The 27,845-nt window shown below is 55.2% G+C and overlaps 2 protein-coding genes across 13 annotated transcripts in view; both read left to right on the plus strand.

Annotated features, from left to right (window-relative positions):
* Positions 1-10,040, plus strand: part of LOC101939363 (zinc finger protein 777-like) — a 74,613-nt gene extending 64,573 nt beyond the window's left edge. For 4 of the 9 annotated variants that reach the window (XM_065586539.1, XM_065586540.1, XM_065586538.1 and 1 more), the window contains 2 exons: positions 7,553-7,666; positions 8,627-10,040. In XM_065586539.1, coding sequence (XP_065442611.1) covers positions 7,553-7,666; positions 8,627-9,738 — 1,226 coding nt within the window. In that variant the 3' untranslated portion in view covers positions 9,739-10,040. Of the gene's footprint in view, positions 1-1,209; positions 4,396-7,552; positions 7,667-8,626 lie in introns of those variants that run through there. The other 5 variants (XM_065586545.1, XM_065586542.1, XM_065586547.1 and 2 more) reach the window with 2 other exon arrangements.
* The window catches only part of LOC135981879 (zinc finger protein 398-like), a 41,449-nt gene extending 14,423 nt beyond the window's left edge, over positions 1-27,026 (plus strand). Inside the window, exons 2-9 of one of the 4 annotated variants that reach the window (XM_065586627.1) lie at positions 12,163-12,286; positions 15,671-16,072; positions 17,983-18,109; positions 20,788-20,901; positions 22,220-22,333; positions 22,880-22,993; positions 23,564-23,677; positions 24,175-27,026. In XM_065586627.1, the coding sequence (XP_065442699.1) occupies positions 12,263-12,286; positions 15,671-16,072; positions 17,983-18,109; positions 20,788-20,901; positions 22,220-22,333; positions 22,880-22,993; positions 23,564-23,677; positions 24,175-24,734 (1,569 nt within the window). In that variant the 5' untranslated portion in view covers positions 12,163-12,262 and the 3' untranslated portion in view covers positions 24,735-27,026. Of the gene's footprint in view, positions 1-9,774; positions 9,915-12,149; positions 12,287-13,481; positions 14,729-15,670; positions 16,073-17,982; positions 18,110-20,787; positions 20,902-22,219; positions 22,334-22,879; positions 22,994-23,563; positions 23,678-24,174 lie in introns of those variants that run through there. The other 3 variants (XM_065586629.1, XM_065586628.1, XM_065586630.1) reach the window with 3 other exon arrangements.
* Positions 27,027-27,845: the final 819 nt, after the last annotated feature.

Below are 27,845 nucleotides of genomic sequence, written 5' to 3' on the forward strand. Positions count from 1 at the left end.
TGTTTAGATGCTACTGTAACTCGGTTGATGCGGGCGACAGCCGCTGTCCCCGAGGCGGAGGAAGAGAGGTTGGATTCTCTGGCCCCAAGGTCGTAGGAAGAGCTTTTGGCAGAACTGTGGTCTGCGTTGCCGTGAAAAGGCACCACAGACAGAGTCCTCTGCCATATATAGGAGCCAGGGAACGGTGACCCTGGGCTGCAGGCCAGAGTGAGGAGTTCAGCAACAGCCGGGACAATGTTAGGAGGATATTTTAAAAAACTGGTTTAAATCTATATCCAGTGTGGCCAGCAAAACCCTTGACACCACTTCCCAAAGGGTGAAATTCACCCGGTGCAGAAGGGCTCCCCAGGGCTCCCAGCATCTCTTAAAGCCCAGACCTACTCTGTAGCTGTGTGTGAACATGACCCCGTCGTACTCAGCCGGCTCTTAGGTTTACTCATTCACGTCTGCTGGCATGAGAGACTAAAATAAGTTCAGGTTACAACTCAAAGCCTAAAAGGGAGTGAGCTGGATTCCTCGTGCATCATCAACAGAATTGTTCGTTAGGTTCCAGTGACAGGGATAGTCCGTTACGCCTGTGCACGCCCACTGAAGGCGAGGGAGGTTGTAAAGGCGTCCCTAAAGACCTGAGCCGGCCTGCAGAATCTTTGGGATTCGGGGTGATGTGCTATAAGGAAGAACCCGGCTTGCCTCTCAGATCCCAGGCTGAGTTTGCAGAGCTGGTAGCCAGAGGATGCACTGTTTGATTTGTATACTAAGCACAGCTGATGCGGAGCTGCCGAGAGTGCTGTGTGAAGGCTTTAAGGGCGTTGGGCGAGTCTTCTGCACTGGGGGGGAATTCCAGCCAGTAAAATGCATTGTCTCTTTAGACATGAAAGCTTAGATTGTGAGGGGACATGTAGCTGCTTCGCCCCGATTCTCCAGTGGCCTTGGGAACAGTCTGGTGTTCCCAGGTCTGAAACAGGAAAACAAACTGCTGTTGAGCTCATTGTCTCCAAGGGGAGCCGGATGCTCAGCGCTGCTGGAATCTGTCTTTTCACCCTGTCCTCCTGCAAACACAAACTATTGCACAGGACTGTTCTAGCTCGTTTGCTTGGGAGAACCGACCGTAACGGGCGTTTGTAATGACGGGGGAATGATTAACAGGTTTCCTTTATTCCCAAGCAGACAAAATAAAATTTTCTGTATTTTATTTTTGTTTTATCCCAGCAGATAATGGAATCATGTTCCAAACTGAGGTGCTGGAGCATGGGGAACATCTCAAACACTTGCAGCTGCGAAGGACGTTCTCTGGACTGTCTGAAGAAACTGTGTTCCGGATTCCCAGGGAGGGAAGGCCTTTGGATAGTCCAGACAGCTCAATAATGCAGCCAAGGTACCATGTCAAGGACAGGCCGGTAGAGTCAGTGCCCGGGGAAGAAAGCTTCAGGGAAAGCAATGCTGTGACTTTTTACCGGCGAAGCTGCCCAGGTGAGAGACCTCACGTGTGTGCTGAGTGTGGGAAAGGCTTTCGGCTGAAGAAGAGCCTCACGATGCACCAGAGAAGTCACACGAAGCTGGGATGCTACGAACCTGCAGCGTGTGAGAAAAGCTTTGTGTACAAGCAGCACTTGACGATGCACCAGAGAATCCACCCTGGAGGGGCCACTTACAGCTCTGTGGAGTGTGAGGAAAGCTTCAAACAGAATCACCACCTGAAATCCCACCCCAGAATCCAGACAGCGGACAAGCCGTACAGTGCCACTAAATGCACGAAAAGCTTCAACGTCAAATCACCTTACAGGCAGCACCAGAAAAGCCACGTGCGAGAGAGACCCTATAAGTGTAATAAGTGCCAGGAGTGCTTCTCTCAGAAGAAAAGCCTCATCACGCATCAGAGAATGCACACGGGAAGGAGTGGAGGGTCGTTAATGTGCACGTACTGCGGGAAGAACTTCAGTCACCCCTCGGATCTGATTCGACACCAGAGGATCCACACGGGGGAGAGACCCTACCAATGCACTGAGTGCACAAAAAGCTTTACGCAAAAGCAGCATCTGCTGCAACACCAAAAAATCCACACCCGCGAGAGGAACCGTCTAAACGTGCAGAACATGAGAGACGCTTTGCTAGACAACATCTTCTTCTAGCTCACCCAGGGCCCACTCAGTGCTTTGGCCCTGTACTGTCGCCGTGTGCTCATTGGTGCAGACAATTTATCGCCAAAGGATGCACACTGTAGGGTAGGGGCCACACAGACTTCTTGCTGGAGTGGTGGTGTGTTGCGGTATCTCGTAGCTCACTTTTAATGTGAAATGCTCCACGTTTTAAAACAAGTGACTTGAATCACTTAATTGAAGTGATAACTAAATATGTTTCTCGGGAATGTCTGCTATTTGTCTGGAATTGGCAATATGCAAGCTACTCCCCTCGATGATATCCTGCAGCAGTCAGTTCCATAAGTTAGTCACATGTTGTACATGCCCCAAACGGTCTACAGGTTACTAAAAGTATACACACGCACACGGGGCACTGAGTGATACCCTTGCTGACCGTCTCTGGGCAGATGCCAGGGAATGGGAGTTGGTTGCTAGGGGTAGGGCAGTGATGAGGCATATGAACAGGGCAGACCGAGGAAGTTTGCTCTGCAGCTGCCAAGTTCCCTAGAACTATCCATCCAACTCCTTCTCTAGCACTGAAACTGACTTCTCTGTGCTGTCAGTTGGGCCAAATTCTTTCTAAATGACACTGTAAATCTGGGGGAACCCACTGAAGACTCTGGAGTAATTCCAGACTTATGCTGCAGTAGTTGTGATCAGAATTTGGTCCAAGACTCATCGCACATGAGTACATCTGCAGGCGAGAGCGCATTCGCAAGGTTTCCTTTTATACCTCTGTTTAAGACACAAACAATGCAATTGAATAGAAAAACAAATTGTTAGCCGGAGACAGTACTTTCACTACACTCAAACGCTTGCTGAATTTCATATTGCAGTGAATTACTGTCTTGATTGCCCTCTTTTTCCTGGTAGCTGTATCATAATATTTCTGTTTATTTATTATCTGGTCAGTATTTTTCCTGTCTGCACAGTATTTTGTTTGTTTCCTTTCTGTGCAGCTCATGGTGTATCTGCTTCTCTTATTCTCCTCTCAGTTCTTTTACTCTCATTTTTGGGAATCAGGGCTTGCCATACTCCGGGACTGTTAAACTCACACAGCTTGGTAACACTTATTTATTTGGTACATTGTCTAAATGTTTAGATCTCAGCTACACTGGGGCGAAAACTGCTACCTGAAGTGGTTTGAAACCTGTTTTAGTTGGTCACATCATATTAATCCAGGGTTAGAAACTATATTGTCCTCTCCTGGGTTCCAGTTTGGGCCTGTAACTGGTGTCTGGTTGTTAGGACTGTGGCCCCTCATGGAGGGGCAGAGCTGTTCCACTGACTCAGTCTGGCAGTCAGACCCGGGTGGGTCTCATTAGCTCCATTTGGGAACATCAAAGGCTGTGGGCCTTTAAGGAAGAGAGAGCTAAAGGGGGACCTGCAGGGAGAAGCCTTAATACAGTTTCGCAGGAGAGAGATTGGCTGGTGATTGACTTTGAGGGCTGGGCTAAGGTCTTTGTTTCAGTACAATCCTGCCGTAAGGTCTTGTTCGGTCATTTAAATAAAGGCAAACTCCAGAAGGGCGCTGAATTTGGACAGTAACCATTATGGGAGCATAATTTACAGGGCCTTTTCCCCACTCCCTACCTAACCCGATTTGGGCCCATCCGCACTCCCAAGCCAAGCTGGGTTTAAACCCAATGAACCTGAGTAGAGTTTTTTTTAAAACCAGTTCATGACTGTTTTAGTCCTTGTACAGCTGGGAGTTCGTATTTAATATACTGTGTTGGATTTTTAGTTGAGAAGTTTATTTTTCCCAGCATTGGTGAGTTCTTTGATTTCCCAGTGGCTCTGAGGGTTGTGATCAGGTCTCTTGTTGGTCTCTGTGTGTGTATTCATTTTTCCAAGTGTACTAATCCAGGAGCACCTCAGGCTTCACCTGTGCCAAATTGCTGCACACCATGGCCATCCTGACCCACCCGAGCACAGCAGGGCTAGAGCGCAGATCTTCCAGAAACACAGGGCCCTGCCACATGTGCAAAAGGAGAATCTCTCTTCGCATTTAGCAACATAGGGCCTGTGGTAGGTGGAGGAACACTCCTGATTTTGTCCAGTACGCGTATACTAGCCCGTTCTTCGGTGTCTGTTTTTTTAATTACTTCACTTAACCCCCTTATTTCCCTTTTAAACTTGTGCTGTTTAGACTGTGAGCCCTCCTGGGCAGGGAACCTGTCTCTGTCTCTAAGTGCCGGGTAAATTGACGGCAGTAGATGCTTGATTATTAATAATAATAAAATTAAGCTTGAACAAACGACTGAAGCTGCGAAGTTCTGAATGTTTCTTTTCTGTGATGTCCATCTTGTGAGTTCTGGACAAAGTCCTAGCTGTGAAAGCAGCTCTGCGTGGCCCTGGGGTGCGGGCTAAGGAGGAGCTGCACAGTGCATCCCCACTGAGCTCCTACGGAATATATGATGTGTCTTTGGACTTTTTTCTCAAATGGGAGGCCCCCCTGTGCCTCCTCTAAAAGATGGAATTCTGCTGCTAAGAGCAAAACCTAAAGCCAGGGGTCATTCTTGTGATGCTTCATTCTCTCAATGGAGAAGGGGTCAGAGGTGAGTGAATCTCCACCTCACACCAGGAAGACTTGATTTAAAAAAATACAGCAGTGGAATTTGAGTGTGTGTGCGCATAGCCAGGACAGTGCCCATGCAAATGCCAGACAGCAGAGATAACCTTCTAAACTTGGCGTATAAACAAGGAGCCACTCAATAACTAGGGATCTAGTGCTGAGCAGGCAGTCCAAGCAAACATCCTCCTGGCAGTAAAATAAGCCTAGAGCATGCACACTTCATTACTGACTCCAGCATGGCCCATGACTTGATGGCAAGGAATTCACAGACCTTCCAAGATAAAGATGCAAAATTAACTGGGTAAGACAAAGGATGCAGAGACTCTTGGTTACCGCTCAGAAACTGCAGCCCCATCAGTTCAGATGTTTGATTTCCCCGTAACCGGAACATGCCCTCCTGCAGTAATCGTCTCTCTAGTTTGAGATTATTTCTGTAGCCTGCACAAATTATCATTTCGTTTACACACATGGTAATCGCCACAGGTGACTTCTAGGCTGTTACGGTATCTCCTACAAAAAGATAACAGGCACAGCAGTAAAGTCCTAGAACGTCTTTATCTCTACTCTGTTGAGCCTTTATTAGCCTACCCATCGAGGCCAGTGCAGAATTGTTCTTTCTAGTGTATTGTCTAGTGTTGATCTTTTAATTCTTCATTGTTATAAACAGGGCCGGCTTTAGGAAGTGCGGGGCCCGATTCGAACAGTTTTGACGGGGCCCCAGCAGGGATGACTAAAAAAAAAAACCCCACGTAAACAAACACGTGGGGCTTGTACTCACCGGGCGGCGCTCCTAGTCTTCGGCGGTGGGTCCTTCACTCGCTCCGGGTCTTCGGTGGCACTGAAGGACCTGCCGCTGAAGTGCTGCCGAAGACCCGGAGCGAGTGAAGGACCCGCCGCCGAAGTGCCGCTGAAGATCCGGAGCGCTGCCGGGTGAGTAAAAATTAAAAAGGAGCCTCTAGCCAGGGAAGGGATTCTCGGCCACTTGCCCCCACACCAGCGGCTCTGCCACTGGGCGCGGGGCCCTCTTAGGCGCGGGGCCCGATTCGGGGGAATTGGTGGAATTGGCCTAAAGCCGGCCCTGGTTATAAAACGTATTTCAGAGCATTAGTGTGAGAGAGAAGTGAATTGGTTGATTGATATGGTGTCTACTTTCTGTGTCTTTCTACTCCTAAATATTTTGCAGATACAGGCAGACACTAGGGACCTTAGAAATGGGTGGGTAGAAGAAAGCAGATGGACAGTGACTAACTTTTGATTAGGAGTTTTTTAATTAAAATGATTTCTGTTTAAGCCTTCTAAGCATTAAAAAAGTCAGTAGATTACATTGGATGTAAAGTCTCCATTCCCTAATACTGCCTTAGATATTAAAGGTGGACTGCTGTTTGATACCAGGTGAGACATGCTTCACTTCCCTAAGTCCTGTTACTCTACAAAGTTTAGAAGCTAAGAAATCTAGATGTTAAATGTTCTGGGCACTCTTGAGCTTCATGCCTCAGAACGGATCTGAGCCAGGAGCCGGGAAGAAATATCACAGTATTGCCCAGCTGACTAGATTCAAAGCCTCTTGGCCGAGGCAGACACCAGGTAAAATGGGATTAGTGGCCAGTTCCCATAGGGTGATTCCAGGCTTCCTGTTTAGACGCCAGTTTAAAAAGGGCCAATTTCTCTTCCTTCCGTGTGTTCTCAGACAGATGGATGCAGATGGGAAAAGAGGGGAGACAGGAGCAACAGTAGGATGTGGGTCAGAAGAACTGTTCTTTCAACATTATTAAATACCCTAGAAACCCATCTGAAAATGATTTCCTTCAGCCGGTGGCTGGTTGTCCGTGGTGTCAGGTGCAGGCCCCACCCCTTCTCTGTATCAGGAAATGACAAACCAGAAATGTCTTTCATCTGAAGACGACTAAGCGTTGTAACAGGGCTGGCTCAGATGCTGCTGCCAACCCTGCAGTCAGCGGCTCCTGGGTGCCCACCTGGCGGGGAACAAGCTGAAATGGCTGTGTTCCAGTTCAGGGAGCTGCCTGGCCCTGACGGCTGCAGTGACAGTGCCTGGGGGAACTGGGATGCTGCCCTCTCTTTCGTAGTGCTGTCTGGGGCCTCTCCTGGGTTCCTGACATCCTCCCGTTTGACAGGAAACTGTCAGATGCTAAATCTCCCATTCCCTCCAAGTGTCTCTATTGGTCCTGCCATGCTGCCCATCTTCCTATGGCCCCCAGCTGCCATTGCATAGAGGGGTGGGATGAAGAAGGTGGCACATTGACTCTGGAGCCCGGCATCCGGGGCACGTGGACTTTCTTAAAGCAGCGAGCCTTGATTTCTTCCTGGAGCCGACCCGTTCTCGAAACAGCTCCCTGGGCTCTCAGGAGGTTTGTAAACAGGGAAGCTGCCTAGGGAAGGTCTGCCTTACAAAGCTTTGTCGGTACGTATAGCTGGGTTGGTCATGGATGTGATTCCCCGCTCCCCCGCTGCCCCCCCCGGCAGCTGACACAGCTGTGCTGGCAAAGACTCCAGTGTAGGTGATCGGCACAGTAATGTCATTTGGGGAGGTGATGTTACCGTACTGACAGGAAAAACTCCTTCTGTTGGGATAAGCTGCCTCTACGCTGGGAGGCCTCAGCTGTTCTGGCTAGGAATTTGTAGCGGAGACAAGGCCTTAATGCTTGTTTTGTATATGAGCCGTCCAGTCCCCTGGTGTCCTGGGACCCCTGACAGGCTTGCATGGGACAAATCCATCTTCTCCCAGCTGTTTTATTCTCCTTTGGCCAAAAACATTTGGTTTGAGACGTCGGCTCCGTCAGTGTCAATAAAACATAACAGCCCCCAATGTCTCTTTCCATAGATTATGCAATTTCCCAACCTGACATTTTATCCTGGATTGTACAAGAGGAAAAGCCAAGCGTCAGGAATCCAGGAGCCTTGGAGGAGCGAGAAATGCCTACGGACCCCGGGCCAGGTGAGTTCTGCTTGCCAGTGAGTGAATGGAAAGGCAGCGCCCTACAGAGTGGGGGCAGACTCTTGCCCAAGCAGAGAATTTACAGCCCAGGAAATTGTGGGAGCATGGGGGCACGGGGGGCAGGCTCATGTATTGGAGGGGCAGATAGGCAAGCGAGTCCTCTTGCAGACGCGGTGCCCAGAGGACAGGATGGAAGGAGGCTGTAGTCTGCAGAGTTTAAAGCCAGAAGGGACCAGTTTGACCTCCTCATAACACAGGCCATTGAATCCCACCCAGCGACTCCTGCATCGAGTCCAGTAACGTGTGTGTGTGTGGGGCGGGGAATTGGGGTTACAGCTGACTGTAGACCCAAGGTAATAGGCTGACATCCTCAGGTGAGGTTAGAAGAAAAAGAAGAGGGAGAGAAAAGTGTTACAGGTAGATGAGGCAGCACAAGCAAATGACGGACCTCCCGCCACCCCTCCTCCAAAGCAAGAGAGAGGCCTGGCTGTGGGAAGGAGAGGCGGCCACGGCTAGGGGCGCAGATGGCTCCGAAATGAGGGCAGTAGGGAGGGAAGTTTGGAAGCCAAGAGGTGCTCCCCTTGTTCCCTTCCCCATTGTCTTCTGAGAATTCCAGCTTCTCTCCTCCTTTTGTCTCTACATCACCTCAGAAATCCCTCCCTCCTTCGCTCCCCCTGCAGCTGTAACCTTTCTCCCCACCTTGATCACCTCCTGCTTTGGCTGCTGCAACCTCTTCTCTGGCTGGGCTTTCCCATGAGCAGAGCACCAGGAGCTGGGCCTGCGTGTGCTCCATGGCTCTGAAAATCGGGCCTCTTTTCGGTAGAGGTGTAACTGGATTTAGGGGCTGTGAGCTTAGGCCCCCAGTTTTGAAAACTTTGGTGCACGCAGGGAAGGCAGCTAACAAATAATAGCCATGAATAACAAGGCTGAAATAAGAGCTCTCTCTCTCCTATCCATTAGATTATGGGATCCTGATCAAAACTGAGCAAGAGGAACGCCCTGCCATCCTGGAAGCACTTGGAACGTTAACAGGAACGTCCCAGGAGGACGTTGGGCAGGGTCCTGAGGAGGGTTGGTGCGGTGCAGTATCACAACTGAAGAACCACCCCGGAAGGAGAGGACCAGCTCAGCTTGAAAGATGTTTCAGCAACAACAAGCCAGTCGCCATTCACCAGAGAAAGTCTGCCAAAGACAGGCCTAATAAGTGTGCCGAGTGCGGGAAAGGCTTTAGGCTAAAGAAAAGCCTTATCATTCACCAGAGGAGTCACACCAGAGCAGGACCCTATGACTATCCGAAATGTGCCAAGGGCCTCAGTCACAAGCAGCAGTACCTGCTGCACCAGAGAGTCCAGGCAGGCGAGGGAGCCGGCAGCTTGCCAGACCATCAGCAAAGCGTGCCACAGATGCTCAGTCTCCAGTCTGACCCGGCAAGAGGCAGATGCTGTCCAAGCACGGAGTGCGATAGCAGCTTCAGTCTGAACTCCAGCCTAAGCAATCCTCATCTCCTGCAGGCAGGAGAGCGGCTGTACGTGTGCACAGAGTGCAGGAAAAGCTTTCAGCTGCACATCAACCTCCTCATACACCAGAGAACCCACGCCGAGAAGTGCCACGGGCCCCTTATCTGTCCATACTGTGAGAAATGCTTCAGTCGCTCTTCCCACCTCATCCGACACCAGATGAGCCACACGGGGGAGAGACCCTATAAATGCCCAGCATGCGAGAAGAGCTTCACGGATAAATCCAAGCTCACCAACCACTACAGGATCCACACCGGGGAGCGGCCCTACCACTGCAAGGAGTGTGGCAAGAGCTTCAGCCGCACGCACCATCTCCTGAAGCACCAGCAGATCCACACGGGCGAGAAGCCGTATCACTGCACCCAGTGCCCCAAACGCTTCTCACAGAAGCACCATCTCCTGGGGCACCAGCGTGTTCACACTGGGGAGCGCCCCTACCAGTGCACGGAGTGCGTCAAAAACTTCACACGGAAGCAGCACCTCCGTGAGCATTGGCGGGTCCACTTGAGAGAGCCCCCGAGTGCTCCGAACACTTTAGACATCAGCGGACTCTGACATGTCACCTGGGAGAACAGGATCCGCTGAGCGCCCGAGTATAACCAGCAGGCTAGTCCGTGGAGAACGGGTTGGCAGTGGGGGGAGACTTACAGGCTGGTATCTCTTTACAATGAAAGCGTTGCGAACACAGAAAAAGGAACCAATGAAGAAGAAATGAAAGCCTGATCCTGCAGGTACTGCGTTCACCTTGCCTTCAGTGAACTGTAGGCCAGGGCTAGCGGTATTGGACCCTGAACCGGCAGTGAAATGTTCGCTAGTGTGCTGTAACGTTTATAAAGCATTCCTTTTGAAACACTTGATATTGTTAGGACAAAGGAATTCCCTGTATTTGGTGTTCACTTAGTGATTTCAGAGTGATTTTTAAGGCTCCCTCGATGTTTTATAGTGCATGGATAGTAGACATTTAATACTCTATGTAAATGCTGCCATCTCTGGCGTGGAGCACGGTGGCCATCTTGCCTCACCATCATTACATAAACTAAAGACAAAGTCCCAGACTATGGAATAAACTCCCATCAGAGCTGAGGCCTATCACAAACCTCACCAGCCTCTGCTCTAAAGGCTCGTCTACACGGCCCTGCAGTTTGGACTACAGGGGTGTAAACTGTAGTGCCGCACTGTGATTATCCTACGAGTGCGGACGGAAAGTGACCTAGTTCACATTAATGTAGTCCACCTCTGGTCATGTGAACTAAAGACCTTCTTAGTTTGCACTTGCAGGGTCTACACAGGGCGGGTGCAGTGCAACGTTTGTGGGGCACACTGCAGCATCTACCCCGGTCGTCTGACCTGCGGGGCCATGTAGATGTGCTTGGGGCAGTTTTTAGACCTTGCCTTCTCTGAGATAACCACAGAGCTGGGTGTGTATCCAGCCTGGACGCTCCTGCAAACACTGCTCCCCCTGGGGAGAGAACAAATGGCCCAGCTCTTAGTCACAGTGTTTAATGCACGGCCGGGAGGTGCTCCAATGCTCTGGGGAGGAGTGTGGGGCGAGAACCTGTATAGAACAGAATACAGCCCCCCAAGTAAAACTACACACGCTATTGCTGTCATGCCTGCAGCCTCCTGCCTTTCCTTGGAGGTCTGGTCTTCCATCCAGTACTGACCAGGTGCCATTTTACTGAGCTGGTAACAGTCCCAGCCCAAAAGGAGGCATGTTTGTGTGCCGCATGTTGATGGATAAAATCCGTGTGAGAGCAGGAGTGTCACAGGTGGGGGACTGTCAAACGAATGCTGGGAGGGGCTAGGGAAGGCTGGAAAATAGCCTGTTGGTGATGTGAAGCCCTCTCAGCCCTTCCTCTGGCTCCTTGTTAACTGAGGTAGAGCCGGGAGCTGGCTTCCTTGTGCAGCATCCCAGCCTGTGTGTGTCCTGCCGTGGCTGTGACCGGCCAAGGCTGCCAGCCTCACCAAGTGGGAATTTGTGTCTCTGCAGAAGCTGGGGGCCCTGAGTCTCATGCCGCTTGGGGAGTGGGGCTGGTGGGAATGATTATTGGGCCCTAGGGCAGGGCTGTGACGGACGGGGCTTAGGGACGGCCCTCCCCACACAGGCCTGCACTGGGGTTAGCATTTAGCAGGTGGGGCAGGAACATTCAGATATTCGTTTCCTTTATTTTACTGCCATGTTGGGGCCAAAGAGCCTTATCCTTCCTGAGGTGTTCTCCTCTCTGTGCCTTTCCTCTCACGGGCAGGGCCAGCTTCCGCTCCTCGCATTGGGCCAGGCTCTTCCCAGAAGCTGCTTTTCCAGGCCAGCCCCATGGCTCAGGGGCCTGGCAATGGAGGGGGAGATTTTCCCCTCCTGGAGCAATGGTTCGGATCCGGGGCAAGTGGCTGATGGCGGGGTGGGAGTTGGGTTTCTAGCCGGCTCCCAGCTGCAGCCCGGGCCCCAGGGCATTGCCTGGCAGATCTGGCCTCAGGCCCGCTTAGGGTGACCACCCAGCACATGTGAACAATGGGGACGGGGTGGGGGGTAATAGGAGCCTATATAAGACCCAAACAGTGGGACTGTCCCTATAAAACCGGGCAGCTGGTCCCGCTGGCCCCAGTGCGGGGAGCGGCCCGGGGTTCAGGGGAACAGGAACCCGGGGGAGGGCGGTGGCGGTTAAAAGCAAACCAGGCCAATGCAGAGCCCGGCTTCCCTCCTGTTTCTCAAGGGGAAGAAAACCCGGCCCGGCCCTGGGTGCTGCCGCAGCGCCCCCGGCTGCTGGATCGGGGCTCCGGGCACGCGCGGCCGGGGCGGGCCCAGCTCAGGCCGGGGGCAGAGCCTGGAAGCCGCGTCCTGGGCCGCGCGGAAACCCGACTCCCCGGCAGCCAGGCCGCGGCTCCCCCCCGCCGCTCCCGGGCCCCGGCAGCCAGGCCGCGGCTCCCTCCCTCCCGGCGGCGCTCGCTCTGCTCCGCCCGGCAGCGGGGCCGGCCCGTGGCGAGGCGAGGCGAGGCGGCGCCGGGACTCTGCCCAGCCCGGAGCGGGAGCGGAGCTCGGCCGGGCCGGGCCGGGCCCGCTGGAGAAGCCCCGCCCGGGGGGGCCATGGCCGAGCGGGCCGCTGCCCAGGTAAGGGCCCGGCGGGCGGGGGAGCCTCGGGCCCCGGGAGCTTCTCCCCGCCCGGCCTGGGCCCCGGGAGCCGGGCCGCGGGGAGCGCGGGGCTGCCCGGCCGGGCGGGGGGCAGTGTGATCCCCGCCGGTTTTCATGGAGTCACAGACATACGGGGGCGATGGGGGGTCGGTGCAGCGCCCTGCGCGGAGGCCGGGCCCAGTGACCCTGGCCCAGCCCTGGCCGGACTTTGTCCAGCTCGTTTTGAAACGTTTCCAGGGAGGGGGACTCGACAGCCCCCTCGGGGGCCTGGCCCAGAGCCCCGGGTGCAAAGCGGCTCTCAACGAGCCCCTGAGCCCGTTCTCTCCTGTCCGCCTCCACGGGGGGGAATAGGGCGACCAGACAGCAAATGTGAAAAATCAGGACAGGGAGTGGGGGGTAATAGGAGCCTATATAAGAAAAAACCCCAAAATCAGGACTGTCCCTATAAAATCGGGACATCTGGTCACCCTAGGGGGGAACAACTGCTCCTCGAACAACCCTAAGCGGGAGCGCTGGGAGCCGGAGCCGGGCTCCCCTCCGCGCTCTTCTTGACACTAAACGTGCCCAGTGTTTGCAGCCCTTCTTCCCAGGCCAGGTTGGCTACACTTTTTTATCGGTTTTGTCGCTTTCCTCTGGACTCTTTCCAATGTGTCCACCTCTTTCCTTAGTCCTGGCGCCCAGAATTGAACTGGGAGCTCCCCCTGGCTGGGGCTCCCCAGTGTCGAGCAGTTTTACTTACAACACGCCTGTTATCACACCCCGGAATCAGATGAGCCCTTTTTGCAGCTGCATCACACTGACACCTCCTCTTCAGTTTGTGCCACAGGACCCTCTGTTACCTCCTCTTCAGTTTGTGCCACAGGACCCTCTGTTACCTCCTCTTCAGTTTGTGGTCAACTGGAACCCCCAGAGCTTTTTCAGCAGCCCGGCCCCCCAGCCAGTCCGTCCTCAATTTGTAGCTGTGCATTTGATTTTTCTTTCCTAAGTGGAGTGCTTTGCACTTGTCTCTATTGAATTTCAGCTTGTTGAATTCAGACCCATGCGTCTGACGAAGTGGACGTTCACCCACCAAAGCTTATGCTCCCAATACATCTGTTAGTCTTAAAGGTGCCACAGGGCTCTCTGTTGCTTTTCACAGATCCAGACTAACACGGCTACCCCTCTGATACTATTCTCTGATTTGTCATGGTCAGTTTGAGTTTTAAATCTGCCCTCCAAGGTGCTTGCAACCTCTCCTAGCCTGGTGTCATCTGCAAATTTTATCAGCATGGTCTCTAGCTCCAGGGTGTGTGAACGGGGAGAGGAGTTAAACTGGTCCTGGCTTTGGTGCCCTCTCGTGCTTTGAGGCGCGTAGTTCTGAGTTCCCTGGGGGCTGGGTCCTGCTGTCCGGGGCAGGGCTTGGAAACTGTCTCTCCAGCCCCTCCAGCCTGGCGGTTTGGGGTCTGATTGTCAGTTGGAGCTGGAGAGAAGCGCCCTGTTCCCTGGCCCAGCATTGCCAGAGGCTTTCGCTGACTTCCTGCGCCTCAGTGTGTGGGGCCCAGTGTCAGGAACCTCTGGGAAGCGGGGCAAGGTCTCTCCATTCAGGGCCCCCACACACGGAGGCCTGGGAAGTCAGTCCAGGCTGCCGGAGCCTGTCAGCAATGGGGTGTATTTAATGGCAGCAGGGCCGAGAGCAATGGATGGGGTGTGAAACTGCTCATCCCTGAGCTAGGGAGCAAGGTGTATACTCTACTTCAGTGGTTCTCAAACTTTTGTACTGGTGACCCCTTTCACAGAGCAAGCCTCTGAGTGCGACCCCCACCCCCCTTATAAATTAAAAACACTTTTTATATATTTAATACCATTATAAATGCTGGAGGCAAAGCAGGGTTTGGGGTGGAGGCTGACAGCTGGTGACCCCTCCCCCCCGCATAATAACCTCGTGACCCCCTGAGGGGTCGTAACCCCCAGTTTGAGAACCCCTGTTCTACTTCTTAGGGCCCCAGTCCTATAGCAACCCCTCCCTCGTCCCACAGAGTAACAAGTATTTGAAGTGGGAGTGAGCAGGGAGGGGCAGGCAGGGAAGGAAGGGAAGACAAAGCAGATAACATCAATTGAAAACATTATTTGTGTGTATTGTGGTAATGGCTAAGAGCCCCCGTCAGGGCCCAGGACCCCTCTGTGCCAGGTGCCCTGCAAACACAGAACAGTTTGATCATATTGTGTTTGAACAGCACCGGGCACAGAGGTGTCTGGGCCATGTCTGGGTCTCTTACCACAAGACACACACAATTCCAAATACTCGTTGCCACCTTTCATTATGCTGTATCTTACGGCAAGACCTGATCCTGCGACAAGGTGCTGCACATCTCCTGAGAAGTACTGACAAAGCTTCACCTTTCCGGAGGTGCTCGGCTCTTCCCAGGATGCGGCCTTCAGAGTGTAAGCGTTACCTCCATCTTGGCTGCACGGCCCTGTGTGGGTGGGGATGGGTTTCAGGCAGCAGCAGGAAGATCTCCGGTGGAATATTTAGTATAAAAACCTTGACAGTGCCCGTTTCAGTCAGGAGACGCAGCAGGAACTGTCACGGCTTTACACCCGATTCATAGTGTTACTATATCTGCATCTCCAGGGGACCCAGATCCCCGTCAGCACTGGTGAGTGGAAGCAGAGCTTGGGGCGGAAAGTCCTCTACAGCGGAGACCGGCAGGGAGATGTGACCTAGCGCACAGCCCCCCAAACCAGCCAGAGCAGGAGCGTTAGCGGACAATGCTCTAGTCCAGGGTTTCCCAAAGTTGGAGGGTCAGAACGTTTCAAAGGGCCATGCGGTGGCTCCTGCAGCTCCAGTCTCGTGACGCAGGTTGGGCTCGACTCCCCACTCTGGGCACTGTGATCTTCGGGGTCACAGTGCCGCTCGGGTTTGGCCCAGCCAGGTCACAAGGCCACTCCCACAGATTTGGACCAGTTGGCCCCCTGTAGTGGGGCAGGGCCAAACCTGAGTGGCGCTGCGACCCCGGAGGTCAGGACACCTGGAGCAGGGAGCTGAGCAGGACAGGAGCTGCTGCTGCAGGGTGAGTGTGGGGTGGGCTCTGCACACCCACCCACAGGCTCTGAGCCCCCTTCCTGAGGCAGTTCTCAACACCCCCCCCCCCCCCGGGCCTATTTACTGGGCTGCGCCAGGCCATCAACTTTTACCAATGGGCCCTGAAGCAAAGGGGTTGGGAAGTGCCGCTCTGGCCATCTCTCCCTGGCCTTTCCTGGCTTTTCAGGGCTGGTTCTCTGGGGCTTCTCGCACTTGCTCAGCCTCAGTCCCTTTTAAGTGGAGTTTTGTTTGTGGAATAACGAGTCCCCCAGCTCCACTTACGTTCCTGTCCTTGCAAACAGGCTCCAGAGTGGGACCCGGAGTCAAAGCGCCCGATGCCTTTCCAATCCCGCTCCGACCCCACACAGACTTCTGAGAGAGAGAGCCAGCTGCAACCAGCAAAGCTTTCCATGTGGCCCGCAGTAGCTGCAATCCAAGCTGTGGACAGGACGGTGGATTCCCATGCCACGCGGTTGCTGACTCTGGAGAGGAGAGTGGGGACAGCAGAGAAGAAATTAGTCGATTGTGAGAAAACAGTGATGCAATTTGAAAGCCAGCTGGAGAGTAAATGGGCCGCGCTGGGAACTCTGATCCAGGGGTACGGACGGCTGCAGAGGAGGCTGGAGAACATGGAGAACCTGCTGAAGAACAGGAACTTCTGGATCCTGAGACTCCCCCCAGGCGCTAGGGGGGAGGTCCCCCAGGTAACGATATCCCAGCTGGCGCCGAGGGGCAGAACTGAATCACGTGCGGAGATTTTCCAGAGTCGGTGCCTAAACCTGGGTTCCTACCTTCGTATTTAGGCAACGAATAAGTGGCCCGATTCTCCAAGTGCTGCGCGCCAGCCGCTCCCATTGGAGTCCGCGGGTGTTGCCGGGTGCTCGGCGCTCTGGAAAATCGGGGGATTTATTCATTGCCTAACTATTGCCCTTTGTGACCTGCGCGGCCAGTCAAAGTGCCGGGCCCTGGGGGTGTTCCCGCTGGAATTCAGTATTGATGGTATTTTCTTTGATGGAATTCTGCTTATTTACAAGGAAGGTAAAAGTCCAGCTTCTCCCAACACAGGAGAGGAACCAAAGGCTAAAAGAGTGTCGTCTTAGCTTATAGCCCCAAGCCTCTGTAGCCAGCACCAGAGCCAAAATCGCTCTAGGCGTTTCTAGGGTCCAACACCAACCCATGTTCCCGACCCCCAGGCTGCTACTTGCTGGTTTTCTCTCTCCCCAGTGTCATCATTTCTGTGTGTTACACGCTCGCAGGTGCCCCTCCTCCCACAGGTTCGCAACCCCTCTTGTCTTAGGTGGAGATTTTGGGATTAATTTCCCCTGAACAACGAAATTAGATCGACCTAAGTTTTAGGTGTAGACCAGGCCATGCTTTGACCTCCACTTTTGAAAATCGTGGCCTCTTTCTCTCGTCAGTCTATTGAAAGATTTCTTTTCCCGTTGCCATTCCATCTCCGCAGCAAGATTTCCCCAGTCAGGGCTGCACGCTGGAGCGCGTTTGCTCGTATCTCTTCTGGAAGGACCAGAGTATGTTCTAACCATGTTACAGAAACGTGCTACAATAGCGCACAGGCGAATTGTGTTGTGACGTGCTGCTCTGACGCTGCGTTGGCTGTTCCTTATTCACCGGCCTAAAATGGTTTGGACGAAGGGAGTGATGCCAACCTTGTGATGGTGCCTAAAATCCCACTGGTTAGGAACACCATGGCTGCACTGGGCCCATTCCCTCCCCGCTGTTACTCCATGGCGTCAGCGCACAGCTATCAGCGCTCAGGCTTCATATCCGAGTACAGTGTTCAAATTTCTGCAGGGGAGGAAGGCCGGCCTAGGGGATAAGGCACTGAGCTGGAACTCAGGAGACCTGCGCTCAGTCCCAGGCTTCTTACGTGTCCTGGGACAAGTCACTTAGCCTGTGTGTGCCTCAGTTCCCCATCTGTACAATGGGCATAACAGCACTGCCCTGCCTCACAGGCCTATTCTGAGGCTACATACATCAGGTGTGGGACACTCACATATGGTGTAACGGGGACCTTGGTTAAATTTGAATGTTGCTCAGTATTTGCAGCTTCTGAGAACAAATTCTGTAGGCAAAACCTGAACAAAGAGTCGCTCCACAGGGACCTCCTAGCTCAGTTAATCGCTGGGGCCAGATGGTCCCCTTTGGATCAGTACTCAGAGTACTGCTTCCGCAATTGCATCTTCCCAGTTCCTGAAACCTGCTGAGGACCCGGGAAGGGCCACCCCTGTGAAAGGGGGATCTGGGTGCAGCTGCAGACATGGAGTCCCTAACAGCATTTGAGCTCTGCTGCCTGGTACCTGGAGGGCGGGCTGGAAGCTCCAGCACTGATCCTGGGGGTGAGCCGCATCGTGCATTGATGGAGAGGGGGACGCAGTCTCTGCTCTACCCTCCACCTGACCAAATTCAGATTTTCCTTTCCAGCTGTGCGGGGGTGGGGGCAGCATAGTCTCATGCAGGTCTAGCTATGATGTCTGATTTCTAATCATTTTTCCAATAATAGCCAGACGACATTGATCCTCCCCATCTCTCCTGATTCACACGACAGGTCGGGTTGACCCAGGAGGTACTGAGTGTGCAACGCTTGTGATTCCAGGTGCCGGTGACGTTCGATGACGTCTCCGTCTATTTCAACGAGCCGGAGTGGGGGAGCTTAGAGGAATGGCAGAAGGAGCTTTACAAGAACATGATGAAGGGGAATTATGAGGCCCTGATCTCCCTGGGTAATTCTTTTTTCTTCGCTCGCTTACGAGAAGCTGTGAAATTGCTGAAGGTAGAGTTGGCTCCAGCTCAAGTTTATTCTCCAATTCTTTTGATTCCTGGTTGATCAGTAGGTAAAATCCTTGTCGTGCATGTCTTTGACTGATGGTGCATTTTAAAAAGAGATTAAAATACACATTCCTTATTGCTCCACCTCCAGTGCTTTCTACTGATGGCCCAGATAGTGGGTGTATTGAGTTGTGCATATTCTACACATCCAACTCTAGCTCTGTTGCGTTAATGTCAGATCTCCTGACTGAAGACAGAAGTTGTGTTTGAGCTAATGGAAACCTTTGCAGTCCCAAGTGAACATAGTGACATGGTGTAGCTGGTAGCACTGGAGTTCTCGCCATTTCATCTAGGAGCTTCATTCCCACTCACTCCTTGGCCTGTCAGCTAGAACGGCCAGTTACTAGTTCTAACTGAGAAGATGGTTTCTGCAGTTGGGCTGCCTGGAGACCCCAAGTCGCATTACGCAGGTACTTCCCAGCCAGCTGCCAGAGATTCCATGTCCTATCACTAATTGCACGGACCATCCAGTTCCAACTCTAGATAGTGGATCAAATTCAGTGCTGGTGTGTGGGGGTACCTGTAACAGGGTGGACTAGATCCGGAGGCCCCCTGCAGCCTAGAGTGGCTGCAAGGGAAGCAGCCAACCAGAGGGACTGTTGGAGCAGCCAATCAGGGGCCAGAAGGGCCATATAAAAGGGAGCAGTAGAGGAGGAGCAGTCAATTGCTGCCTGGAGCTGGAAGAGGGAAGCCTGGGTTCCTCGCTGGCTGGAAGAGCAGCAGGACCATGGACAGTTCACTGCAGGCAGGACTGAGCTCAGGGAAGTCTGCTTGCAGGGACTGGGGGAACAAGAGGTGCTCCTGGCTGGCTGGAGGGGCTGTAAGGGCTAAGGCAGGCAGTTGCTGGCAGGGACCAGGGAAGTGAGGGAATCGCTGTTGGCTGGCTACCACAACTCAATTAAGACGGGCTACGGAGAGGTGGCCCAGGGAAACGCAGGTAGTTAAAGGGATGTGGCTGATACTGAGAGGGTCCCTGGGCTAGGACCTGGAGTAGAGGGCAGGTCCAGATCTCCCCCGTCCCCCAACAGCCATTGGGGGAAGTGGCTGTGCCCTGAGAGAAGGGAGTGTAGACAGGCCCAGGGAAGGAACTGTACATGGGCCTGTTATTCCCACCCCCCGCCCCCCCAGAACGGAGCTGAACTGAGACTGACCCAGCTGGAGAGCCAGGGTCAGAGGACCAAAGGTCAGGTGAAGAGTCTCCAGGGAGGAAGGCCTAGGGGTGCTGCTCCATCCCAGAACAGGAACCTTCATGCATCAGCTGCCAGGCTAGGGTACTGAGCCCAGCCCTCTTGGTCAGACTGAGGAGAGCTAAAGAGGCATTGTCAACGGAGGGGTCCTGTGATGGGCCCGGGTGGACTGTTAAAGGACTGAAGCTGGGGAGGGCTGCAGGACATCTTGGACTAATACCCTAGAAAGGGTCCGTTTGCATCTGGGCTGAGTCCTGAAGACCCATCTGACAAGCGCAGCAGCCGACGGGGGACACCGTGAGCTGAGGAAATTGAGGAAAAACTGCAGCCGTACGCGCACTCAACCAGTGGGTATTCCCGAGCCGAGGGTGCCACCCCATTACAGTGCCACTCGCCTTTGCCCCAGCGGGTTCTGAGAGGCCAGCTGCATTGAGACAGATGCAAATGGTGTCAGACTCACAGGATCTGTGCTATGCGTCGGCCTTTAACTGGCCCCTGGAAGGACCCGTTCAGTGTGCCAGACCCCCAGGAGGTCCCACCCTTCCACAAGGGGAGGCCACGCGGCCACAGTCAGCACCACCAGTGCGGAATCGCAAGTCGTACCGTTTCCTAGCGGACAGAGAGCTGGAGAGCCGAAAAGCAGCGGGGAAAGCCTGATACATATTAGGGATGGATGTAAAAGGTTATCCAGTAACCCTGGCGGCCCTGCATCGGGCAGACTGGTGCAGGCCGGGATGCACCTAGCCGGCTGGTGGGCTCCCTGGCCCTGGCCGGATTGGCCCCAGGCCCGCTACCTTGGTTAACCAATTAAACAAAATAATTGTAATTATTTAATCGGTTCACTTTTTTAACCAATATTTCCATCCCTAATACACATCATGTAATTAGGAGGAAGGAAAAGAATAATCCCGAGGGTTGACCATGGACCGCACATTCGATACCCCAAATGCACTGCCCAGTTCGCCCCAAGTTTTCCTTGGCTAAGATCCTACACCTGGAGTTTCAGGACATAACCGTGCGTTGTGTGTCCGAGAACAGCCCCAGCGCCCCCAGGCTCTATTGTAGTATAAATAGTGTCCAAATGAACCCTTCTGCCCCTCTGTGGGTGGCTCCCTGCTCGGCTTCTTGGTGCTTAATAAATAGGCACGTGGATTAATACTTCCTGTGCCCATGGCAGCCCCTTCCCTTGGGAAGAATCAGAGAGCCCCACCCATCAGAGGAACACGCCCCCCCGGGGCAGGTATCCCTGTAACTGTGCAGCGTCTCTTCACATCGCCTGTCACCCCCAGCAGTCGGGGGTTGGGTATTTAAAACCACTGATCATGATCTGTAATGAGCATCCTACTGTGTGACTCAAACACTGGAGCGTCTCTCTCCATCTGCAGACTACGCCATCTCCAAACCTGACCTCCTGTCCCGGATTGAACGAGGGGAGGAGCCGTGTGTCGGAGATCGGGGTCGTTCAGAGGAGAGCGAGATCCCTGCAGACCCCGGCCCAGGTACATTGAAACCGCTCCGAAATGAGCCCTGAGGTCTCTCACTTGCTGCCGGGGCATTCCCGGTGCTGGAGGTGTGACTGCCTGGCACAAGGTGTGAAGTTAAATGGCTCTATCCAATGAAAGCTTCACGCGCTCTTTCATTCCCTCTGTTTCAGTGGGCACTTTTCTGACACTTGTGCCAGGGACAGGAGAACGTTTGGGGGAATTCGGGCGAAATGGACGTTGCTTCCCCCGAATCCCTGAGATTGCACCAGGGGGTTGAGCGTCCTGTGTGTGTTTTATTCCTGTTCTTTGCTTTTTTAATCTAATCCCGGCCAGCGGGTAAGAGCAGTGATGGGATGAAGCCACAAATCCGGATCAGGATCTTGAAACCACTTCCTCCCCCCTCCCCCTAGTTTGGTTTGACCAACGGTGAGCAGACACCCTGTGACACGGGATTTCCCCTGGCTGCCCCCCAGGTTTGGCAGGGCAGGGATGAGAGAGAAGACCTCTCTGGAAGGAGCAAGTGGGAAAAGCTCCATTGAGATCCCAAAGCCTGGAACAACCCAGGGGCAGTTACACAGTTTAACCCTGGCAGCCTGCGTGCTGCAGAACGTCCCGTGTGCTGAACGGGCTCTGAGACTGGACAGGCTCGCCCAGCCCCCGGGGAACCACTAGCGCAAAGGGAAGCTGAAGTTCTAGCAAGCTCTCAGAACGTGCAGCTCCTCCCCAGACGTGGATTTCTGTCCTTGTCCCCGGCAAGTGCCATCTGCAGCTCTCCCCCCATCCCATCCCACCTCAACTCCCCTCCCCCTTCCTGACCGTTCTGGAATCAAACCCATCTGCAGCACTCCATTTCCCCTCCCCCCAGAGCCGCGCTAGCGTCTGTTCCGAGCGGGCCCCCTCTGAAACACGGTGCTGGGCGGAGATGGGTGTGACGCTCCTGGGCCCAGCTCTCAGCGGGGAGGAGAACCAGGCAGGGTGTGTCTGCGTTCAGGCTGGAAGGGGGAAGTGCCAGCCAAGGAGCTGTACCCGCGGGAGTTCTGATCTAACGAGCAGCTAACGAGAAGTGTAGCCGTGGGGGCGCACGGCGGGAGGGACAAGCTGCCCCATGTACGATATCATCTGAGCCATTACAGACGTACCTGGGGCAGCCAGCCCCTCCCACCGCTACACGTCCAGCTCGAAAGTCGACGTACCCTTAATAGCCTTTGGCTGGGATTGGCTAAGCAGCCTAGCGACTTCGGCCCCCACCTCCCACTGACAGTCCATGGGAACTGGGTGCCCAACTCCCCTAGGCCCTTCTGAAAATCTGAGCCCTTCTCTTTCCTGTGAACAGAATCCCCCGTCTCTGCACCAGACATTTCATTGTGGATTAACCAAGAGGAGGATCGGGGCTGTGGGGCCCGAGGGGACTCTGGGGAAAACGAAATCAGTGGAAGCCCCTGCTCGGGTGAGTAATGGATTTCGCCATCTCGGAGCTGGCGACTGCAGTAATCGTCTGCGCCCAGCCGTCTCCAGGGACCGGCAGCAGTTTTCTTACCCTCTGGGCAGCCTGGCACCCACGTCTGCATTGCTGTACCCGACTCCTACCGGCTTGTCCCCCGGCCTTTCAACAGCAACGCCCTGCAGTCGCCTCGCCCCGTGTGGGGCTGGCAGTGCCCCGGGGGGGCTGGCAGGGAGCAGCCCCTCTGCTCAGGAGCTGGGACAGGACCTGCCCTGCGTGCAGAGAGGATGTTGTCTCGCTCCCTTGCCTGCTGCGTGGGAGCCTGGCCCGTCTGGCCGTTAGTGCACGTGCTCTGCGTTCATGAAGCCCAGCAGGGCGGGGGTGTCCCTTAGTGTTCTGGCTGTTCAGCAAATTCCCCCCCCCCCCTTTGGAGCCGCCGAACTTGTCTTAGGGCGGAGGAGGGGTCCACAGTGAAGGTGGTGGGGCCTGAACTCGGTGTTCGGCTCCGGCCGAGAGCGGGGAACGTGGTGTAATCCTCTTTGCCCTGAACAGAGTTTCCGATTGTCCCCCCCGAGGCCGTGTCCTGGGTTAAACGAGAGGAAGAGCCGTGTGGGCAGGATCGGCCGGTCTGTGGAGAGGGCAGAACCCCTGCAGGCCCCAGCCCTGGTGAGTAGCAGCCGAGAGCTCTGGGCACAGGGCGTGAGGGGACGAGCGGGGAATCCAGCCGGACCATTTTACCATTTCTGCTCATCTGGTCTCAACTTCTCTAACGTGGTGTTAGTTTACAGGCCGCAAGCCAGCCGGTCGCTCCCCCTCCTGGCCCTGCCACCCCCCAGAGCCCCTCCTCCTGTCCCTCTTTGGATAGTCTGACCACTGGTCTTAGCCCCTCGTTTTCTGCTTCCTCTCGAGCCTGACCAGCCCCTTTGTATCCGTTAGAAAGAGGTGTCTTCTCTCCTCCAGCAAGAGCCACTGCCGGCTTTAAACCCCCAACTCGGGGGGAAGTGGGAGTAGAACCCAAACTGGAACGTAATCCCCCAGGAGTGGAAGGGACTCTGGGACCCGGAGTCCAGTCCCCGCTATCGCAGGCCACCCCAGCATGGAACCCCGTTCATAAACTTATCAAGCTCCACCTTCAAACCCCTTTCTCTTGCCTCCACCTCTGTCGGGAGCCCCTTCCCCCCTTCCAGGACGTTAGAAACCGTCTGCTAATTCCCACCTGCTCTTCCCTGGGAACAGAATCTCCTGCTCCTGCGCCTGCCCGTTCCCCCTGGGTTAAACCGGAGCCGGAGGCGTGTGCTAGGACTCAGCCGGCTTTGGAGGAAAGGGGGCTCCCTGGAGAGCCCAGCGCAGGTGAGTACTGGAGAGCAACAGCTCGGAACCAGTGAGTGGCTAGAGGAGCTGGTCAGAGCCAACTTCCAGCGCATTGCGACTGCAAACGGGCCCCTCCCATCCCCCCCAGCACGGCCCCTCTGCCGGGGGAGGGGGGGTGGCGTAGGCCTGGCCCTTCCAGCGTTTCTTCCCCTGGGGAATTCCCAGCAGGCCACGTTAGGCTGCTCTGCAAGCCCAGAGGAGCTCAAAGCAGCCTCATCGCTGGTGATATCAAGGCCCAGGTCTGACCCCAGCACCTCAGACAGTGAGATGGGGAAAACTTCCCCTCCGCTCTCCTCTAGGGGAACAAAGGATTTGCAGAGCCCGGCTGGTAAACCAGCACCTCGATGAGCGTCCCAGCTCGCTCCCCACGGCCAACTTCATGGGCCTTGACTCCAAAGCAGGAGCCCCTGAATCGCAGAACTCCCTCCCTCCCGGCAGGTGACATGAATAACGGCTGCTTTCTTCTGCCCCGGCAGGTGAGATCCCGCTCCAACTTGCAGAGGAGCATCGTGCCGAGGAGGGGGGCGAGGGCCCAGGCCCCCCCAGGGCGGTTTGTGCAACGTCCAAAGGGACCGTGGTCCAGAGCCCCGGCGAGGGCCCTGCAGCTCGGCAGAGAAGCATCCTGGGACGGTTGGCTCAGGGCAAGAGGGGCATTGGGGAGCTCCGAGCGGCCGGGGGCCAGCAGAGAGCCGTGGGGGGCGAGCGGCCCGGCCCCTGTCCCGAGCGTGGGAAGTGCTTGGGGCAGAAGCAGTCGCTGCTAAGCCCCAAGAAGAGCCTGTTGGCGGAGAAGCCCGCCAAGTGCAGGGAATGCGGCAAGAGCGTCGGCCGGATTCAGTGTTGCCTCCAGCACCAGCACATGCCCCCGGGTAAGCTGCCCTTCACCTGCGCCGAGTGCCGGAAGCGCTTCCGCAAGAAGCGGCCCCTGCTCTTCCCCCCCGAGCCCCACATGGCCGAGCAGCCCTTCTCCTGCCCCGCCTGCGGCAAGGCCTTCAGCCAGCGGGACACGCTCCTGGCTCACCAGAAGACCCACCTCTGAGAGCACAAGTACCTGCGAGCTGCCTGCGGCCAGGGCTTTGTCCCCGAGGAGTAAACGCAGCACCAGTGGGCGCACGCCATGGGGGGCTGCCCCGCCGGTGCCACCTGGCCATGAACCAGTGGGTCCCTCCAAGGGCACTCAGTGTGGGGGCTTTGCCCGCCAGGACAGCCTGGCAGAGCACCAGAGGACTCGTCTCCTGCCGAGGGCACCGCGGGGCTGGCAGCGGGGAGCCAGGGCCTCTCAGGCTGCACCGGTCCGAGCTGGGCTTGGCGAGCCAGCCCCCTACTGTACCCACGTGACACGTGTTCCATCCCTCCCGGGTGCCAGCCGGCCCTGGGCCAGGCGAGGCAGAGACCTTCCAGGAATAGAGTCCCTGGGGAGGGGTTTGCTGCCCACCCGAGCCCTGCAGAGAAACCATTGGTGCAGAGTGTGGGGACAGGGCTTCCCCCAGCTCCGTGGTGGGGAATGTGTCGGGTTGGAGCACTACCGGGGCCAGCACCTGCTGGGAGGAGCAGCTGCCGCTCCTAAGCACGGGGAAGGATAAACGACACTGAGAATCCGGGCAGGAGGCGTCGCTCACTGTGGGAACAGCCTCAGTCACACCCCACAAGCCAGCTGGGCTGGTGCATTTGGGTCCCTTTGCGCACCCCTGTGTTCGGGCAGCATGAAGGGGGCAGAAAGCAGCCAGGTAGGGCCAGCTGAGATCCCCGGGCACGGGGGAGCTCTCGCCTTGTGCACCTGTCTCCCGTGCCACCCTGGCCACCCAAACCTGTACAGGGGCCTCGGCCAAAGTGCCTGGTGCTCCAGCTCTCCCCACTTTGCCTGAGCGCCGTGAGCCCTCCACACCTCTGCCTATCCCCCGGGCTGGGGGTTTGGCGCGTGTGGAAGATGCCAGGTTAAGCAGGGCTGGACAGTGACAGTGTCCGTCCCCAGAGCAGGCCCGGCATGTGTAGTGACCATGCCAGTGTCCCCACCAGGCTCTTCCGTTCTGGGGTGGCTGGGCCGCTCCTAACCCCAGAGACTCCAGTGGGGGTCTGGGTCGCACGCTCTGCCTGTTGGTAACTGGACGGTCTGACCAATGGGCTCCAACCACGTCTGATGATAACGACGCTTGGCCGGTACTGACCTGGGGCCAGGTCACAGGTATAAAGCTCTGTCCTTTGTGACCAGTCCTCCCTGCTCCCAGCCAATTGGCTGCTCCGATGTCATTGAGACACGAGATCACAGACCGTGGAGAGCAACCGCGTGGCGTGCACCGAGTGTGGGGAAAAGCTCCCGCTATGAGCATCTCCCGGTTAGCTGCCGAGAGTCACAGCAGGACCTGCTCCTCCTCAGGGACGGGCCCCTGGGCCTGCAGCAGGGAATCAAACCTGGGCTCCTCTGTTCCAAAGCAGAACAGGACTGTTCTGGTTTGATGGTAGAAATATCGAAACAGCCCAGGAATGTAACTCTCGGCGCTGGGAGAACTCAGAGGGTGTAGTTCTCCGCTGTCCTGCACCCTGTGCAGTCTTTTCCCCGTGCAAAGTGGGTGCAGAACGCTTCTGTATCCGCCGGCTGCAGCCTCCCCCTCGGGGCCAGTGTCACTGAGAGCAGAGGGTGCCAGGCCGTGGGGACACAGGCCCAGAGTTGCAGTCCTGGCCGGTTCTCCAGCGAGGACAGCTAGGTTGGGATTTTCAGAACCGCCTTTGGGAATTAGGTGCCTAAATTCCATTCCGAGTCAATGGGAGCTGGACACCGAGGTCCCTTAGGTGACTTCAAAAAATCCCAGCCGGAGCCTTGGAGCTTAACTCGTTTCTAGACAGTTAGGGTTGGAGTGAGAGAAATCTTTGATGCCGCTGGTTCTAGTCCACGTTCCTGCTTACGGGAAGTGGAAACATACACAGTGAAATGTCAAAATAAGCTGGAGGGGGGGGGTTAAATGACTTTCAAAATGCTGCTTTTGGGTGCCTGTCTTCTCTGACCTCCCCAGCTCAGCCTGTTACCAGCCCTGGGTGGGCTTCTCCTTTTCCGCCTGGGCTCACACAGTGCGGTACAGTATTTATTCTGCATCACAGAGCTGGGCTGCTGAGGTTTGTCTTTAGTTTCAATGGAGAGGCTGTGGGAACTGACACCAACACCCACAATACACAGGGTTTCCTTTTCAGGAGGGGCCAGGGGAAGAGAATCCCCTTCCCATGATCTCCAGGGTCAATGAGCTGCTGTAAACCTGTCTGCTCCAGAAACATGTCAAGAGCAGCTTGGTAGAAATGGGGGTTTTCTAAAGTCTGTAAATAAAATTGTACCAGCTCATTCCATGGGCCTTGGCTCCTTTCTGTCCTGCGGCAGAGGGGAGAAGAGTGTTTTGGTCTCTAAATAACAGAGGGGGGAGTGTACAGTTTGCTACAGATATTCAGACAAACTCCAGCCCTGCCATATGCAGGTGGAACCCCCCAAATTATGTGGCCATCTGAAACAGACAGGTACCGATAGCCCCTATTAGTGCCAGGACAGGAGTGGGAACTGGATCCACTTTGCACCCACAAAACTGGAGGTGGGGTGGGTTGAGGCCTTGTAACTCGAACCCTAACCAAGAGAAGGGGCCGTGCCCACCCAAAGCATCCGCGGGCCTGGGTGCAGCACCCAGGAGGAAAAGCGGGAATGTAGGAGCAAAGGGCAGAGTCTGTGATGGTCTGTCCAAGAGGAGGTGATCATGGTAGCCTGTGGGTCAGCTTGATTGGCATGAGCCTGTGCTGGGCGACCAGGCGGCCAAGGAGGGGAGCACTTTCAAGGAGAAGCTATTTTTCTGCCCTGCTGCGGTTACTTGCTCCTGTTCGAGTGCAGTAACACGCTCCGGAGTGGGGAGCTGGATCTCAGCCCAGCCTTTTTTAGATGCGTTTCAGAGGGCAGGAAACAGCCACCACCTTTAGCCTGCTAGGGCACAGTGCGGCTCAGCACTAGGTCTAGCTGTGACAATGCGGTTCTGGCGGAACCCAACTGAGCGCCAACTCAGGACAAATTGCTCAAACAGGGCAGTTACAGCCCAAGGCCGGGGTTTTTCCACCTCTAAGGCAAACCAAACCAGCCAGACTAAGAGGACTTCAGTCTCATCCCACTGGCTAACCGCAAGTCTCA

This window comes from Chrysemys picta, chromosome 2 (assembly GCF_011386835.1).
Source record: "Chrysemys picta bellii isolate R12L10 chromosome 2, ASM1138683v2, whole genome shotgun sequence".
NCBI lineage: Eukaryota > Metazoa > Chordata > Testudines > Emydidae > Chrysemys > Chrysemys picta.